The 19,746-nt window shown below is 39.4% G+C and overlaps 1 protein-coding gene across 2 annotated transcripts in view; it reads left to right on the top strand.

The window, feature by feature from the left end:
* Positions 1 to 19,696, top strand: part of LOC124866396 (RNA-binding motif, single-stranded-interacting protein 3-like) — a 199,191-nt gene extending 179,495 nt beyond the window's left edge. For both annotated transcript variants that reach the window (XM_047362168.1, XM_047362166.1), the window contains exons 11-14: positions 13,922 to 14,038; positions 14,630 to 14,716; positions 15,132 to 15,256; positions 16,548 to 19,696. In XM_047362168.1, the coding sequence (XP_047218124.1) occupies positions 13,922 to 14,038; positions 14,630 to 14,716; positions 15,132 to 15,256; positions 16,548 to 16,551 (333 nt within the window). In that variant the 3' untranslated portion in view covers positions 16,552 to 19,696. The remainder of the gene's footprint in view (positions 1 to 13,921; positions 14,039 to 14,629; positions 14,717 to 15,131; positions 15,257 to 16,547) is intronic.
* Positions 19,697 to 19,746: the final 50 nt, after the last annotated feature.

Raw genomic sequence — 19,746 nt, 5'->3', positions numbered from 1 at the left:
AGGCTGGGGACTCGGGGTTGGACTCTTTCATCACCCAGGCTGAAGTCACCGAGGTGGTTAAAAAGCTCCGCGGTGGCAGGGCTTCGGGGGTGGATGAGATCCGCCCTGAGTACCTCAAGTCTCTGGATGTTGTAGGGCTGTCATGGTTGACACGCCTCTTCAACATTGCGTGGCGGTCGGGGACAGTGCCTCTGGACTGGCAGACTGGGGTGGTGGTCCCCCTTTATAAGAAGGGGGACCGGAGGGTGTGTTCCAACTACAGGGGGATCACACTCCTCAGCCTCCCTGGTAAGGCCTACGCCAGGGTATTGGAGAGGAGAGTCCGACCGATAGTCGAACCTCGGCTTCAGGAGGAGCAGTGTGGTTTTCGTCCCAGCCGTGGAACACTGGACCAGCTCTATACCCTCTACAGGGTGCTCGAGGGTTCATGGGAGTTTGCCCAACCGGTTCACATGTGTTTTGTGGACCTGGAGAAGGCATTCAACCGTGTCCCTCGTGATGCCCTGTGGGGGGTGCTCCAGGAGTATGGAATCGGGGGCCCTTTATTAGGGGCCATCCGGTCCCTGTACCAGCGGAGCAGGAATTTGGTCCGCATTGCCGGCACTAAGTCGGACCTGTTCCCAGTGCATGTTGGACTCCGGCAGGGCTGCCCTTTGTCGCCGGTCCTGTTCATAACTTTTATGGACCGGATTTCTAGACGCAGCCAAGGGCCGGAGGGGGTCTGGTTTGGGGACCAGTGGATTTTGTCTCTTCTTTTTGCGGATGACGTGGTCCTGCTGGCCCCCTCTAGCCAAGACCTACAGCATGCGCTGTGGCGGTTCGCAGCCGAGTGTGAAGCGGCTGGGATGAGGATCAGCTCCTCCAAGTCTGAGGCCATGGTACTCGACCGGGAAAGGGTGGCTTGTCCTCTTCAGGTTGGAGGGGAGTTCCTGCCTCAAGTGGAGGAGTTTAAGTATCTCGGGGTCTTGTTCAAGAGTGAGGGAAGAATGGAGCGGGAGATCGACAGACGGATCGGTGTGGCTGCCACAGCAATGGGGGCGCTGTGCCGGTCCATTGTGGTGAAGAGAGAGCTGAGCCGAAAAGCAAAGCTCTCAATTTACTGGTCGGTCTACGTTCCTACCCTCACCTATGGCCATGAACTTTGGGTCATGACCGAAAGAACGAGATCACAGATACAAGCGGCTGAAATGAGCTTCCTCCGTAGGGTGGCTGGGCACTCCCTTAGAGATAGGGTGAGGAGCTCGGCCATCCGGGAGGGGCTCGGAGTAGAGCCGCTGCTCCTCCACATCGAGAAGAGCCAGTTGAGGTGGCTCGGGCATCTATACCGGATGCCTCCTGGACGCCTTCCTCGGGAGGTGTTCCAGGCACGTCCCACCGGGAGGAGGCCCAGGGGACGGCCCAGGACACGCTGGAGGGACTATGTCTCTCGGCTGGCCTGGGAACGCCTTGGGCTCCCCCTGGAGGAACTGGAGGAGGTGTCTGGAGAGAGGGACGTCTGGGCGTATCTGCTGAGTCTGCTGCCCCCGCGACCCGGTCCTGGATAAGCGGAAGACGACGAACGAACGAGCCAATTTAAAAAAAAAATGTATTCTTACTTGCAAGATTTTATTTTATGGTCTTCACAATCATGGGGAAGACTGCTGTATTGACTGTTGTCTACCACCGGGGTTCCTAAACATTTCAACCTGTGACCCCCAAAGTCACAGTACCAGAGACTGACGACCCCCTATTGGCAATGTATCGACGCCTTAATAATACAAAAAATTATTTCATTCTATGTTTATTTTTTGTTTTATAAATAAGTATAGAGTTTCATAATTTAATGGCATATGTAATAATGTATTAAACAAATAAATGATACAATTAAATTACTTAATAGAACATTTAATTTTACATTCATTTACAGGTCCTTCTCAAAATATTAGCATATTGTGATAAAGTTCATTATTTTCCATAATGTCATGATGAAAATTTAACATTCATATATTTTAGAATCATTGCACACTAACTGAAATATTTCAGGTCTTTTATTGTCTTAATACGGATGATTTTGGCATACAGCTCATGCAAACCCAAAATTCCTATCTCACAAAATTAGCATATTTCATCCGACCAATAAAAGAAAAGTGTTTTTAATACAAAAAACGTCAACCTTCAAATAATCATGTACAGTTATGCACTCAATACTTGGTCGGGAATCCTTTTGCAGAAATGACTGCTTCAATGCGGCGTGGCATGGAGGCAATCAGCCTGTGGCACTGCTGAGGTCTTATGGAGGCCCAGGATGCTTCAATAGCGGCCTTTAGCTCATCCAGAGTGTTGGGTCTTGAGTCTCTCAACGTTCTCTTCACAATATCCCACAGATTCTCTATGGGGTTCAGGTCAGAAGAGTTGGCAGGCCAATTGAGCACAGTGATACCATGGTCAGTAAACCATTTACCAGTGGTTTTGGCACTGTGAGCAGGTGCCAGGTCGTGCTGAAAAATGAAATCTTCATCTCCATAAAGCTTTTCAGCAGATGGAAGCATGAAGTGCTCCAAAATCTCCTGATAGCTAGCTGCATTGACCCTGCCCTTGATAAAACACAGTGGACCAACACCAGCAGCTGACACGGCACCCCAGACCATCACTGACTGTGGGTACTTGACACTGGACTTCTGGCATTTTGGCATTTCCTTCTCCCCAGTCTTCCTCCAGACTCTGGCACCTTGATTTCTGAATGACATGCAGAATTTGCTTTCATCTGAAAAAAGTACTTTGGACCACTGAGCAACAGTCCAGTGCTGCCTCTCTGTAGCCCAGGTCTGGGGAATGCGGCACCTGTAGCCCATTTCCTGCACACGCCTGTGCACGGTGGCTCTGGATGTTTCTACTCCAGACTCAGTCCACTGGTTCCGCAGGTCCCCCAAGGTCTGGAATCGGCCCTTCTACACAATCTTCCTCAGGGTCCGGTCACCTCTTCTCGTTGTGCAGCGTTTTCTGCCACACTTTTTCCTTCCCACAGACTTCCCACTGAGGTGCCTTGATACAGCACTCTGGGAACAGCCTATTCGTTCAGAAATTTCTTTCTGTGTCTTACCCTCTTGCTTGAGGGTGTCAATAGTGGCTTTCTGGACAGCCGTCAGGTCGGCAGTCTTACCCATGATTGGGGTTTTGAGTGATGAACCAGGCTGGGAGCTTTAAAGGCCTCAGGAATCTTTTGCAGGTGTTTAGAGTTAAATTGTTGATTCAGATGATTAGGTTCATAGCTCGTTTAGAGACCCTTTTAATGATATGCTAATTTTGTGAGATAGGAATTTTGGGTTTTCATGAGCTGTATGCCAAAATCATCTGTATTAAGACAATAAAAGACCTGAAATATTTCAGTTAGTGTGCAATGAATCTAAAATATATGAATGTTAAATTTTCATCATGACATTATGGAAAATAATGAACTTTATCACAATATGCTAATATTTTGAGAAGGACCTGTATTTCATTGTAAATGTATTTATTTCATGATATATTTATTTATTTAATTTTGTCCCTTTGGCCCTCCATACACTTCAGGGGTCACATCACAATGATTCCAAAAATCATCTTGCGACCCCGCACCTGGTGTCTCCCGACCCCCACTTTGGGAACCCCTGGTTTGGTCACCAAGTCACAAAATATCCTTACTAAAGACGTAAACTGTTCACCAAGTGTGGCATCCAAACATATCAATGGAAATTTAAGTGAATGGATACAGTTGTGGTAGAAAAAAGGGCGTAAGCAACTGGGATAACATGGGATAATCCTTGCAAGATGCAAAGCCTGTCTGAGTTTGAGGGTGATTTACAATGTTTGGACTGTGGTTGGAGTCTGTGTTTCAAGAGCCATCACAACAAATGTATTGCAGAAATGGGCTACAAGTATTGCATTCCATGTGTAATGCCACTGTTAAACTAGAGAAAACATTAGACACATACTACCTACACTAAAGAGAAAAGTGTCAGGACTGTTGTTCTGGTGACAGTATAATAATGTCCAAGAGTCTGGAGAAAGTGAGAAGAGGCATATAATTCAAGTTGCTTGAGGCCCAGTCTGAAGTTTCCGCAGTGCATGATGATCTGGGCGGCATGTCATCTATTGGTCTTGGTCTACTGAGTTTCATTAAGCCCAAATTCAGTGCAGCAGCCTACCAGGAAGTTATAGACTCCTCCATGTTTCGCTATGCTAACAAGCTTTATGGAGATGCAGATTTTATTTTCAAGCATGACCTGGCACATGTTCACACAACCAAAAGTAGCAGTACCTGAGTTAATGACCGTGATATCAATGTTCTTGATTGGCCAGCAAACTGACCTGACGTAAACATTGTTGAGAATCTATGGGCTGTTGTCAAGAGGAACATGAGAGACACGAGACCCAACAATGCAAGGGAGCTGAAGGCCGCTGTTAAAGCAAACTGGGCTTCCTTAACATCTCAGCGCTGCCACCGGCTGACTGGTTGCATTGATACCATAATACAGAGAATTAAGTGCATATACCACACAGTGAGTGGACATACTTTCTGAGCGTTTCTTTTTCAAAAAATATTTTTTTTCTAAAATTGGTTTTATGTAATAGTTTAATATTCTGAGAACTTAATTGGTGGTTTTTGTTTGATGATTCTTGAAATAAATCACTGTGTGAATTGAATATGTATAACATATATGTTTCACTTTTTAAACTGATTTGCAGGTGTTACTTTTCTTTTTAATAATTGTCTTTTTTATTAACATGCACCTTTACATGTCACTTTTGTTCTGCTGATTCGGTGTCTGTGCAGCCTCCTTAGAGTAGCTGGGAAAGATCCATCTCTAAAATCAATGATAAAAGATTGCTCCCTGCTGGATTACAATGGAACTACAAATACAGAATTGCACACATGCTGGACATCCCGTATCTATCTACATTTTGAAAAAATAGGACAAAAGTTACTTTGCCTTAAAAAAATACAAAACAAAGTTGTTGCAAAACACACCCACACATGCTATTGATTCACACAAACACTCATATATTGACTCTGAGAATAAGTCTACAGTCAATAAACACTGCAGTTTTCTCTTCTGTTCTCATACTAATCATTTACACAATTCTGATACAAACTCCAAGCTTTTTCCTTTTGGTTATCCAGGGACTGTAATCAACAAGTTCGAAGCAATTGAGCCCACAAAGGCTCCTCACTAAGCTCAACAAAAAGTCTGAGCCAAAGTCTGTCCTGTTATATTTCTACTAGAGCTTAGAAAATGAAAAAATCTGTACGCTCACAGACTCATGAGGCAGAGTCCAGTATTTAATTAAAGGAAGGCACAGTGTTGTCCTGCCTGTACTCATCTCTCAGGCTGATTACTGTTCAGTGCAGCAGGGCCAGTGGATTACAAAATCACTGGCAGAATAGATTAACGTTACAGTACCCTTGGAGGCCTTGGATGGAAAAAATAAGCTAAAAGGTAAAAGCAAAGGAAGCAGGACACAGAAGGAGAAAGAGAGAAAACAGAATTGGAAACCAGAAATTGAGAGTCAGGAGACTGGAAACTTTTAAACTTATATTTGTGAAATGAAAACTTTCAGTCAGGTTTAGGTAGAGGTAGTTTATTTTTTTTATTACTATATTTTTAAACATATCCAGTCCTGGCAGCTTTGGCAAACAGAATACCAAATCTTGTTGCATTGTAGCATCAGGAAAGATTTCATCTACAAAAGTGTGAGAAAGGGGAGCTCTTTGTGTTGCTTAATTGGCTTTATTGAATTAAATTAACAATAGAGTTAATCTACTTAAGACAGCCTGCCACCCTGAAGCCAAACAAACATAACCCAATCTAAGACCTTTAACCTCCACTAATTCTACTGCTTCCTCCCTGTTGTCTGCCCTGCAGATCTGTGATTTGGCCAATAACCCCCACCCACAAACTACATCAGGGGCCTCCTATGAATGTTTGAATTTTAACACCGACCATAGATTCAAAATGTTTGTTTATTTACTGAGAATGAGAATACCCTTAAGTTTGTAAGATGGTTTCAGCATAGAAACATTTAAACTGTTTAAAATTTAAATTTAATATTTAAAGGAATTTGCAAGTTTACTTTGTTCAAGTGCAAAGAACTATGTTCATTGTTAGATTTTTCTAACATAGTTACAATCTGATGCTACAAGTTTAATCTTTCCTTTTTGAGGTTGGTTTGACCAGCAAATAATAACTATCAGCGATTGTTTTTTAAACTCATCAAATTAAAAATCAGCCCTGTCTTCAAGATTTCATCCAATCAAGCAAAACTGGGTCTCTGGGTTATAAAGGTTGCTGACCCCCGACTTAGCTGTTTGCAGTTTTCTCACAGTGCTTGCAATTTATTCATATCATGTCTGTCACTGTCACTTTTTCTTTTTCTACTGAGCTTTCAGATAAACTATTTTAAGTGTTTGGAGCTTCTTCAATGTATATTTAGTGTTGTTGCTTGAAACTCAGGGTGACTCAAGATCTACAGTTTAACTCAAAACTATTCATACCCCTGGCAAAATGATTAATACCACTTAGTTTTACCAACATGTTTCTTCTGACCGGAAGCAATATTAATAAGTTTACAGTGGTCTGTCTTGAATTCAATAAGGAATATATGGAGGAGCTAAAACCGGGGTGGTAGGACTGATAGGTTGTCCAGCAACAAAGGGTTGGAGCTCATCACAAAAGATGAACGGTCATAAATACCAGTGAAGACATGCAAAAAGGCAATAAATGTTTTTCCATTCATCACTGAAAGGGCTATAAATAATTATTGACATGCTGTTTTTTGTTCAAAAATAAATGAAAATAAACATTTTCTTTTCAAAACATTTTCAAAAGCTTTTTTACCTTGCATTCTTATCATATCTGCGTTCATATTTCCAATTAAATATGAGCTTCTTCATTGAATGAAGATAACATTAAATCTAAATCTGGTTGTGATCCCCTTCAGAACAGAAGGCCCAGCTGGCTTTCTTTTCTAACGTCCGCAGTAAAATTCCAGACATAGATACACCATGCTGTCAAGCCTAAAGCAACTGACCTTCAAATCCAGGGCCCATTTTAATAGCTTACATTTATTTTGAAAGACAAAGTCACCCATCAAGATGACTGGATAAATGAATATCAGATCATGAGTTCATCATTTGATGAGAAAAAGTGTTGTTTCAATATTGCTTGGCACAAGATCTTGTTACATCCCAAGAAGATGTCTATTATTGGTTGTTAGTTGGTTTCTTGTGAGTACATTTAAAGTTATATATTACATCAGACCAATAAACACAACATTAATCCGACGGCTTCCTCCCTGTTTTGCTCAGTGTCTATCTGGTGCATCTCAAACACATTCTGCTGTCTGATGAAAATTATGTCTGTACAAAAGGATAATATCCATCTGTAAATCCACTTTCCAACAAATGTCCCATCTAATTATTTGGCAGGCAGCTTGAAATGACAGCTTAAGACTTGAAAGAAGTGAGACAGAGATAACAGAGTAAAGGATGAGGGCTTGTAGAAATTAAAAATAAATGGGAAAAACTGTGGCTGTAAAAGTGCAAGGAAAATGGAGAGAAACAGGCACAGAGAAAAGAGAAGGAAGGAAGGGATTACAAGGAATAAATTGCAACAAAGAAAATAAAACTTCTGCAGAAGCATGTCCGGGCTGTGTCCTTTTTGCTTCCAAACCCTGTCTGTGTGTACACAAAATCCCAATGTGACTACATGGAGAAAGGCTAGTCATTGTATTTCCTAGATCTGGAGCCTGGCAAATTAAAGCTGCATCAGGGAGTGAGGCAAGGAAAGACATAACAGTTCCTATGGTAGCATAGGGTTTCTCGCTGCTGCACTGCAGTTAATAACTGCTAACTTTGATAAATGATGCATGCCACTTGACACATTTAGGCTGACACATTTATGCTTAGTCCTTTTTTCTGTAAACAATCCATTAAATAGATGAGTTTCTGGACTCTCATTGCACAAAATCTGTAAAGTCTATCTCTGCAAAATGTGCTGAGATAGACTTAAGCAAAAATAGGTAGTGACTAAATTAATGACTCATGAGTAGGTTAGGATTAAAAACAAACAAACAGAGTTGTATCCTCTTTTGACAGCTTGGGAAGGAAAGTACACACACACACGCAAACATCTGCTCAAATAGATTCGGGAGCTTTATGCTCATGTTTTCTGAGATTGAGAGCACAAACCACACACAAACCAAAACGTATATTAAGCACCTCTTTAAGGACTGTGTGTTTCCAAGCATTGGATGAATGCTAGGATTACTTTAACTGCCTGTCTTTACGACTTATTTAGTAAGAGGATGTCCTTCTTCATAATTACTTACAAATCCTTATACAGGAAATTAATGCATTGCGTAACCACAGCAAAGACAGGCAGCTTACGGGAGAGGGCTGCAATAGGCCATCCAAGGAATTAGAAGTTTAGGTCCCGCAGAGTTAAAACACATTTTGATGTGAGGTGCACTACAAGCATGGGAGCTTAAATACTCAGAGGTTGCATTCCGTCATTAGTGATTGAGTAATGAGGGTGTGGGGTCAAGAATATTTTTATAAAGTACTTGCAGACTCATGGGTATCAGCGTTAGAACAGAGAGAAAGAAAATCTTTTGCATACTTTGCAAGCTTGGATACAGACATGGGCATGTTTACTGTCACAACTGGCAAAGATGTGTAAAAAGCCGTTAAATAATTAAGCATTTATCCCTGTAGCACAGTCTCTCAATCCTGCATTAAGTAATAATTTGCCAGGTGCGGCAGGTGGTGTAGAGGTAGAGCTTGCACGCTACATACAAAGGCTAAAGTCATTGCAGCTGTCTGGGGTTCGATTCCCGACCCAGGCACCTTTGCTGCGTGTCATCCCCCCTTCTCTCTCTGCCTATTTCCTATCCATATACTGTGAAATAAAAGACACTAGTGTCACAAAAAAAGCAGCGACTGGTTATTAGGCTGAATGAGAACCCATATCTCGTCACCATACACAATGTGCATGAAGCTAGAAAGAGGTAAAAGAAATCTCCAGAGGTTGCTTTTGGAGAACTGCCACCTACTACACATTGGCATCTTCGGAATACCAAGGCTCAATAACAACAGTTATATGCTAACATCAAGATATAATTTGGGAGGCATGGCAGGAAAAGCCTTTTCTCTCCTAGCTCCTCATGAACAAAAACACATAGTTTCTGTTCACTCTTATGTAAGGTGTAGGATCTCGGATTTTATGGGCCTATTTAGTTATGCATTATGGACTCTTTCAAGTACCAGAACATATTAACAGCAAATCTGGTGGACTCAGTAAACCAAACATAGGTCAACAATGGGGTCTGATATTTTACAAAGAGGAAGCGTCAAAGAACCCCCTCTGTGTGCTCCAATCTTTCATTATTATAGGAGAAGAGAAAATGCTGTCCTACTAGCAATAGGGAATATGTGAATATCAACAGAAGTGCTAAGTTTTATTAAAAACAGTCATTTGTTAAGGGGATTATTGTTTTTTGCACCAAATTACTGTACTCAGATTAATGGTTGGATTTTTCGAAAGTTTTTTAGAGTAAGATTGTGTAACGACAATACAATTTTTTTTATATCTTTATGAAGAGTGCCAGCACATTTGTCTGTGCCTGTGGCAATGCTTGGAAAGTATGCACAAGAGTTTCTTTCCCTATTTTTATTGAACTGTTATCCTGCTTGTGTCAGCCATGAATATGTGTGCAGGTGCGTGTGAAAACTAGCACCAAGCAATTTCTGCTGTTTAGGATCCTGTTAAATCATCTTTCCTTCTATGTTTATAAACAGAGACACTGAGGGTTTGTTTAGAACATGGAAAAGGATGTTTTAGGAACAATGAAACCATCTGGGCATAAAAGGACACCAGCTAAGGAGGAACATTGGTTATTTGCATGCTTACACGTGAAGGGGTTCTGACAAAACAGCAGCAGCTAGTTTTTCTCCATCCTGGGATGCTATTATCCCTAATACTATGTCTTTGAAGCTGAATTTTTCCTACAGTATCCAGGACTTAAAACATTTAAATTAGCTAAGCCTTCAGCTCATCAGCATAAGTTCTTTAAACTAATACAGACAAAGAAAGGGAAGAAAACATGCAAAAGAAACAGAAATGAGTGAGGCTGTCTCATGTCTTTAGGGAAAGGATTCATGTCCTTCTGCCTTGCATGCCCATTTAATACTACAGAATCAATGTCTGATGCAAGGAAACATTAACACCTACACATGCTCTACAACGTATAAGTAGTCTCATCACATTACAGTTAATGCATTCTGTCCACTAGGAGGCACATGCAGAGATACCGCATTTAACTCACATACAGCTTTAAATCAAAGAAGGCAGTTACTCATAATGGCTTTCCTTCCTCTTTGTGCTGATTTGTGAGATTGAATGCAGAAGAAGAAAAAGTCATTATGACAGCAACCAGTTTATTGAGGTGGAGGAAAACCTTGATGTCAGCTGGATTGTGATTGGTGAAAATGCCCGGCAGAGGAAGAAGCTTTTTTCTTTTCTTTTTTCCCAGGAAATGTGGTGGTACATCTGTTAGCATTTTTGTGTCCCATAGAGACAAGGCGATTAGATTGTGATTCTGGGCACAGTGTTTGCAAAGCATTACCTATAACTTCGTGGCTGTACTCCTCAAACAGATCTCCCTGTAAATGCAGCAGCTACTTGCACGTTCCAACCACCGTTAACAGCTCTGGTAAATCTTTGTCTGTATTGTTCCTGGGGGTATGGTTGTGAGCCAAGTTTCTCAGTTCACATGTCTTCTGCTGACAGACTGTAAATACATTGAAAACGCTTGTGAAATTGCTGGTGCCTCCAGCGTCAGGTGCATCTTTATGTTTTACAGTGCTTCCAAGCCCCTACAGAGCAGTTATGTTGCCTGCCAGCTGCAGGGCTTGGGTCTAAAATGCCAAACTTTAAGATCTGTGTTGTTCTTCAACCCTGCCTCAACATGCATCTGTGGAGGTGCTGACGGCTCTCTGGAGAAGCACAGACATATCTGTTGATGGCGTCTGTGCACATGGGGAAGTAAACAGTTATCATGGATGAGCAGTGTTTACATCTGCTGGGATGTTGTCTGGCACATCAGCACACACTGTAAGAAGACTTGTATTAAGTCTTTTTGCAGAGCCATACAGGTTGTAACCGAGCTGTTCTGAAAACTACAGCTTAGAGCATCAAGGTGTTAGACAGCATCAAAGCCCTTCACAATCAGGGGATTTACTGTAAAAGCCTCTTTCCTCCTTTCACAAGCATGTGCTGTCAAGTCTTCCTGGCAAGCCAGCTGACTTGTTTTATTTCTGCGCACAAAGTAGAAACATTTGTAGTCATCAAGTTTAACAAGGCTTAGGAGTCCGAACATCTTTTCCTGACTGTACTTAAACAATTAAAAATAGCTCCTATCCCAGCAGTCCAAGGGGTGCTTTCACACGCTCACAGTTAAGAACAATCTGGAGTTGCTGTTTAATCTAATGGCCATATTTTTGGAAAGCGTGAGAAAAAAACCCTCACACAATCAAGAAGAGAACTTGCAAATTTCACTCGGATTAAACCAAGCAGAGATAAAGACTTACAGCCTTCTTGGTATACTCTATTGTGTTAACCACCATTCCACCATGTAGCCCTTTTTCTGACTTGTATTTGATAGTTAAAATTACAGTCTCTGCAGAACATCGTGTGACCTTTTGCCCACATTGTACCATAAACCTACGAAAACTGTATCATCCATCTAAACTGACAGGCTTGTGAAGAAGAGCAATTATAAGTGAAACGGCCAAAAGGCCCATTGTAACTCTGGAGGAGCTTCAGAGATCTACACCTCAGGTAGGAGCATCTGTTGGCAGGGCAAGTATTTTTTGTGCACTTCACAAAACGTGCCTTTGTTGAAGAGTGGGAAGAAGAAAGACCTGTAGTGAAAACAACAAATATATGGAGAAGGGTGCTCTGATCAGATAATACTTAAATTAAAAAGGTATGCAGATCATTCAATGAGTCCCCCACCCCCATGCATATTCTAACAACCCTCAGATTAGCTCATAGAATTACATTATTGCACATTTAAAACCTGGCTACAGATAATAGTACCACAAAAACCTGCAGCTTTTGCTGGGCCTCTCATGGACAGGGAGGAACTTTTCTTGAAGCCACTCCTGACAAATTAGGTGCATGCTAACCATTATCTCTCTGTTCAGGAGTGTCTGTTTTACAGCCCATTTCATGTTTGTTTGTTTTTGAGCATCTGATCTACTTCACTCATAAACTGCGGACTCTGGAATGACTGAATATTGACCCTGGAGCCAAACAGATTGTCCTTTTGACTGGAAAAAGCCGATTTGTGGAGATTAGAACAGAAACTGTAAAGAGTGATGGGGTCACCAGTTAAACACAAGAGAGAAGCTGAAGTTGCCATGTTGGGTGATGGAATCAGAGGTCAAATTCCTTCTTTGTGCACACAAACGTGGCCAATAAAGTTGATTTTGATTGTGATCGTGTTTGTCTGGCATGTTATTTTCCTGTATCAGTTCTAAGACCTCAACTTATGTTTCTTTCTTTTGTCACTGTTAGACATATAAGAAAAATGCTTAGAATTATGTTTAAGGCTTTTTACAGATCTAATTCATAGCTAAAACATGTGGAGATTGGCTATAAGAGCATGTCTCATCTGATCAGAGAATCAGAAATGTAGTCTTTTACAGTCCTTCAGTTGTGAAATCCAAAAATCTGAATACAGTAAAAGCACCAATATTCAATAAAACTTTGAATAGCCGTGAAGCGGCTCATAAAGCAGTGGTTCATAATTATGAACCGCAGGAAAAGGTCAGCGTGCAAAATCCTCTGTTGCACGCCTGGACTGCAAAAGGTACGAATCCAGGTCTTCGATAGGCGGGTGAAGAAACCTGCTGGATACTCAGACAGCTAGATTTCAAAGCTGTACCAAGCTTTTCTTTGATGGGTTGAGTTGAGAGAATGAAAAAGTGAACTTGTCCCACAAGCGTTAAGGGTGGGACCACACCAAGAGGCAGCAAAAGGGCTTGAACAATCTCTGCTGTGATGTCAGAGCTGCAATAGATACTGGGAGATGTAGTTACAGTCCATTTCTATGGCAAGATGGCCCCAACAACAGACACAGGGTATTTTGTTTGGAAAAACCTAAAAAAACTTTTCTTTTTCAATCAAAAAGGAACTACATATTACTATACCTAATGGGTGTTTAAGCCAAATGTGTACTTCTGAAAAATAATAGTCACTTGTCTTCAGTCTGGAAGTTTGATTGAACCACTGATGTAAATTCTAAAATGACATTTTAGATATGACTGATAGAGTTCTCTTGTTCCAATATCTGCAAGATCATGAAGAATATCTCCCCAAAAATGTCATCCTCAATCCCTTTTAGATTCCTCTCATTCACTCCACCTTAAGCAGAGATTTCCCTTTCATGTTAAAGTCTTAGTTGGAGACTTAACCACTTAAGGTTACAACCTCTTCTATGTGGTGGTCTTTTCATCTCCACAGCCTTTCATTTTACTTTTATTCTCTCTCTCTCTCTCTCTCTCTCTCTATATATATATATATATATATATATATATTGAGATATATATATTGATATATATATATATATATTGATATATATATATATATATATATATATATATATATATATATATATATATATATTGATATATATATATATATATATTGATATATATATATATATATTGATATATATATATATATATAAATATATATATATATATATATCGATATATATATATATATATATCGATATATATATATATCAATATATATATCGATATATATATATATCAATATATATAAATAAAACAACAGTAATGAGAAAGTGACTGAGTAAGCCTGCTCTGCTCTATCAGGGTGCTGTGATTACCCCAGCCACGGCCATGGAGCCCAGCTTGTCTCTTCACCCATCAAGTGTCATGGCTCCTCTCACCCAGCAGATGAACCACCTCTCTCTGGGCCCCACAGGCAGTGTGAGTCTGTTTCAATGTTTTCGTTTGTACACACCATCCGCATAATAACACATGGCGGTGGCAGTATCATGTCACGAGGACGTGCTTCATCACCAGGGACAGTGAAGTTGGTCGGAATTGATGGAGAAAGGATGGAGCTAAATACTGGAAGAAAGGCTGTCACAGGTTGCAAAGAGCTGACTTTTGGGGGGGAGTTTACTTTCCAACATGAAAATTACTCTAAACATACAAATTTTCTAGAGACTTGAAAATTGCTGATCAGACACTTTTCATCCAATATAACTTAGCTTGAATTATTTTGCATAAAGATTTGCAACAGAATTCCTGTAACTTATTTTAGCCTGAAATGAAATGAGCTTGTCACACAGCCAAACAGCCAAATAAACATAGTCGACTTTCAATAAACATCCTTTCTTTTTTATTTTAGATACTTAAAAAACCTTGCAGATTAACAAATGCAATGTTTTTATTTCTCGCATTTGGCTGCTAAAAATTAAGTAGCAACGTTAAATCCAAATATTGATTGGAACATGTTTGCACCATACTATACATATTGTTTTAATGTGTGTGCCCCGACTTGTGTCTCTGCAGTACATCTCTGCTGCAGCGGCTGCTCCTATGCAAGGAACCTACATTCCTCAGTACACTGCAGTGCCTGCCTCTGCCATTACTGTGGATGTAAGAACAAAAGCAAGTTGTTTGTTAACTTTAGTCAGCTACCAACTGCACAGAGCGATTTTGAGGGTTTGATTATTTATCGTACTATTGTGAAGTCACAGACTAAATGTCAATTTCTTTGTGACAAATCTGATTAATGTGGATCATTTCAAACCATATTTTAAGATCTCAGTTAATCTGAATTTTGAATTAATATAGAGTTGTTCATTTTAGTAGGAAAAAACTCACATTAGGCTTTGTCACAAATTCCTTCTGAATAGAATAAAACTATCTTTGCCTTTTGTGAACTAAGAAATGTATGAATCGCATATTTGGTTAACTTACTTATCCTGAGAAATTTAAAATGATACTAATAATACTAATACTGTGGAAAAATTTATTTTGACTTCCTTTCTCCCACTGTGTGTCCTATCAGGGTGTGGTGACAGACCCATCTCCACAGACAACTGCCCCCTCCTCACAGGATGCCAGCGGGCAGCAGCCTTTATCATTGGAGAGTTCAGCAGATCATGCCACAGCCTACTCCTACCAGCAGACAAAGTCAGTTTTTTGAAGCTTTAAGAAAAAAACGCTGCATTGACATTTTCACAACAGAACAAAATAAGAGAAAATAACTACCCTGGTTCTAAAACTGCTTTGTTTGGTCAAGTGAGGTCTGTATTAGCCAGTTTTAGAGTGCAAAACGTTTGAAGAAGCATTGATTAGCTAATTATGTAAAGCAATGGTGTCCAAACGTTTTGTTACATGTGCCAAAGTAGTCGAGTTTAAATTTATTATCAATGTTTTTACCTTCTTATCAATAAACTAAGCATGCAATTTTCTACTTAAAATAATAAAGTAGTTGGAGTCTTATAGGAAAGCAATATGTAATAAATACCATTAGATCAAAATAGTAAAGAGGGTTTTGCAAATTTCCCTTGTTAATAAAAAGGCCAATTAGCATTTCAGGGATGTTGACTGCTTTCTATTTTGTTGGCCTAGAAACCTGAAGCTGTAGCCAAACTGTAGCTTTCACTAATGAACAATTTTAGGTATGTTAAACATCTCTTTATTACCACTCCTTGATCCAGGGCTATTTTCCTTCATAGACAGGTCATTTGTATATTGTAGTCAAACTGTTTGACTACAATACAAACACTAAACCTGGTAAACATTCCACTTCCTCGAGACTTTCCGAATTTGCATGGCAGAGTGCACTTGCTCTAACGAATTAGATGCAGATGGGTTAAAATATTTATGACGTTTCATGTGAAAGAATGTAAAATATTTAATACATTAAAAGTATTCATAGTCATATTCAAAAAAATAAAAAATGTGTTCCAATGAGGATTGTTTGTCAGATTAGAATTATTTTTGGAAAATAACAACCTTTATAAAACATACCTTTCAAAAAGCCCACATTTCTGTATTAAAAAAGTAGTTTTTTCATTGGTATGATGTTATATTCTAATCTTAAATGTTGTATTTTCATTAGCTGTAAGTAAACGAATCCTCATAATTAACAGAAATGAAGGCTTGAAAACATCGGTTTGTGTGCAGTATATATATATATATATATATATATATATATATATATATATATATATATATATAATGTCACTTATTGAGCTACGTTAATGAAATAAATGAACGCCTTAACAATATTTACTGAGTGGGTCTGTATTTCTTAATAAACTCTCAGGGTAATGAAGTTAGATTGCTGGAATACATTAAAAACTGGCTCCCTACTCCCATTCATTAAAAACAATCGGTGCCAAACCCCCCATTTTTTGTGTCACTACTTTTTATGTGGTTTATTTTGTTTTCATTTTGTTTATTCTGTCTCCTTCAGGTAACAAAGGTGGTAGGAATCATTGCTGCATTGCCTTTAGAAGGACTGCACGAAGGAGCTGGAGACAGGAAGAGAATCAAAACACAACAGAGGACATAAACAAAGCAGTGATGTGGACATCACATACAGGAAAATGCTTCCACTGCACAGGAACCAAATAAACAAAGAACAAAATCAGTCATCCTTCATAGCTGTTTGAACCAAGACAAAGACAGCTAAAAAACAAAAAACAAAGAATGTTGAACTAATAGACAATGGAATCAATCACAGTCCAAGACTGATTTGATCATTTTTCACCTTGAGGCTGGATTTTCCCTATCTGGAGGAATAAAAAACTATATAAAAGACTGAAATCAAAACTCAACCAACTGTACAGAAAAAAAGAAAACATTTGAATGTGCAGGTAGAATTTCTGACTTTTTTATTAAAAAATAAAGGAAGCAATGTCTAGGAGAAAATACACTGTCTTCCTCTGATATGAAGCTCTGTTCTTTCAATTCTTTTATTATTTGAGTAGTTTTTTAGGAAATCAGTGTTTTCTTAAATTCTTATTGCCTTAATTTTCTCAGACTTTGGGAAAAAAAAAAACTCCATAGTGTTAAATTCTTTTTAAATAATGATTGGATGTGTTTTGGAAGCCTTGGTGAGGAAATCTACAATGCTATCTGTACAGGTTTTAAAAAATGAAAACATATTGCATTTGTATGAAGATGACAAGTGGTGAAGTGCAAAAATGGCAATGGATTAGATAAACAAAACAACTTAATGTAACTAGTTGAAAGAGTTGATCCTCAGCTTCCTGGGCAATGTGGCTGTGTCTAACAGTGGGATCAAATCTCAGTTCCTCCGCCACATTGTGTCGTTTTCAGGTTTAGAAGGTCTTTCATTGCAGTCAAAATGTTCTTATTTGTATGTTTTGATTGTCTCACTACATAAAGAAAAAAAACAAAACTTCTTTAACAACCACATTTAAAAAGATAGGGTTTATAAATGCGTGATAAGCAATAGTTTCAGTAAAGCTGTTGACAGTTTCTTAAGTCTTTCTTAATGGTTGAACGCTGCCGGCAGATGGCATATTTTATACCAAAGACGAAGAAATTATGTAGTAAAGAGATCTTCCTTGTTGTCTGTTCCCCTTTTCACCTTTGAAAGTGAAATACATTGTTGCTTATTATGGTTTTATTGTATGAGATGCCCCAACTCAGCTGGTGAGATTTCAATTTAACATGCAGTAGGTCTTTAGCACAATGGCCTCAATCAGAAAAGATGTTTACTTTGTCATGATAATAAACATGGTGATGATTTAAGAGAAACAGCTTTCTCTACAGAGTAAGGGTTTGTAATATTAACTGTCAGCATTATTGCTAAGCTGAGTTGCTGAAATTAAATCACAATTTCATAAAATACTACAGTTTTAACTAATGCAATTTGAAATACAAGCTAAATGTGGCACAGATAACTTTATTCTTTTAAAGTGTGGTAATGTGGAGTAGTTATATGCTGCCAGTACCTTCCCTGCAGAAGACAACACCCAAAACTAAAACTAAATGAATATATATTTTGTTTTAGAATAAATAAAGAGTATGTTTGACTGTTAATCGAAAGAGCAGAAACTGAGCCTGCCTGATCTAGAGAACACCAGCCAAGTATAGGTTTTAGGGAAAATAAATACGGATTTTACAATAATACAATTTTTGGAGATTATATATTTACTCGTACTCGTCGTCTTCCGCTTATCCGGGACCGGGTCGCAGGAGCAGCAGAGACGCCCAGACGTCCCTCTCCCCAGACACCTCCTCCAGCTCCTCCGGGGGGAGCCCAAGGCGTTCCCAGGCCAGCCGAGAGACATAGTCCCTCCAGCGTGTCCTGGGCCGTCCCCTGGGCCTCCTCCCGGTGGGATGTGCCTCCCAAGGAAGGTGTTCCAGGAGGCAGGATTATATATTTAATAGCTTTTTAATTGAGAACACTTAGTTAGATCAGCTGTATGGTGCAAAACATTGGAGTAAATTTGTATTTCTGCATAAATGCAAAATCATTTGCTGGAACTGTCTCAAAAGATGAACCTTTGAGAAACCAGTGAAAAACAGATATTTTTGGTTTACCTTCCAACACACTCAAAACAATACAAGAGAGATGGACATTAATATGGTGGCTACAAAGTTGAGAACCCAGTCTTCACATGGTAGATGATCAAGCAAACACTCTTATCAGGTGCTTTTGCACCTATTTACATGTTACTTTTATATTTATTTATGTTTATGCTATTTTAACAGCTAAACATGTTTTGCATTGATAAATGTTCTCCAAACTGAGATTACTCTCACTTCTGTCTGCTGCAGTTAAGATACTGACTACACATAAGTACTACTACATAACCCCTCTTCAACAAACAGTTTTCTCTGTCTTGCCAAACATGTAATTTGTAAACATCAATGACGTCTGTAAGACAATAAGGCACTTCTGCAGAACAAAAACATTTCAGCTTCTGAATGCTCTTCCACAAGGGCAGTATTTTTTGCTACTTACCTTTTTTTGGCTATAACTTATATTTGAGCTGCTAAACACTTTTCAGTATTGGGGAAAGAGATTATTTTGTGTTGTGTATGTGTGAAAAAAAAAAGTACCACGAGAATCACAGCAGCTGATCATGTTAAGACAGAATGAAGACTTAAAAAAGAGCAAAATATCGTTCTGAGTATGAGTGCATTAGATGGGTTGAAGCAAAGCAGGAAAAAGTAGACGCGTTGTGGTTCACCCTGGTTCTGAGTTCACATTCTCGTAGGCATACGCCTCAACATCGCTCTGGATGGAGGTTAAAAGACAAGATGGACGGAGAAAAAGTGATTTAACCAAAACTAAGCAGACACAAACCTCTTGTGAAAAATAAATCATAAACAAAAGAGGAGGCTGAGAAAACAAAGGTAATATTTATGAGGTGTTTCTTTTTTGTACAGGTGTGTGAAAGAAGATCCAAAACTTTGAGGATGCTATTTTTTATTTGCTTGGTCACATGCCTCCAATGTCTTTCGAAGTTGTGATTTTGAGAATGTCTGTAGAACCAGTGGGTGTTGCTGTAGTTTCACACGTGTTTTTCTGTTTACTTTTGTTTTCTTTGACAACTTTCAATAAATTTTTTTTTTTTTAAAACAGCCAGTACCTTTTTTTCCTATTGGTCTGTACGACATATTACCACTAGAGT

This window comes from Girardinichthys multiradiatus, chromosome 3 (assembly GCF_021462225.1).
Source record: "Girardinichthys multiradiatus isolate DD_20200921_A chromosome 3, DD_fGirMul_XY1, whole genome shotgun sequence".
NCBI lineage: Eukaryota > Metazoa > Chordata > Actinopteri > Cyprinodontiformes > Goodeidae > Girardinichthys > Girardinichthys multiradiatus.
This window is presented reverse-complemented; position numbering and strand designations above follow the sequence as displayed.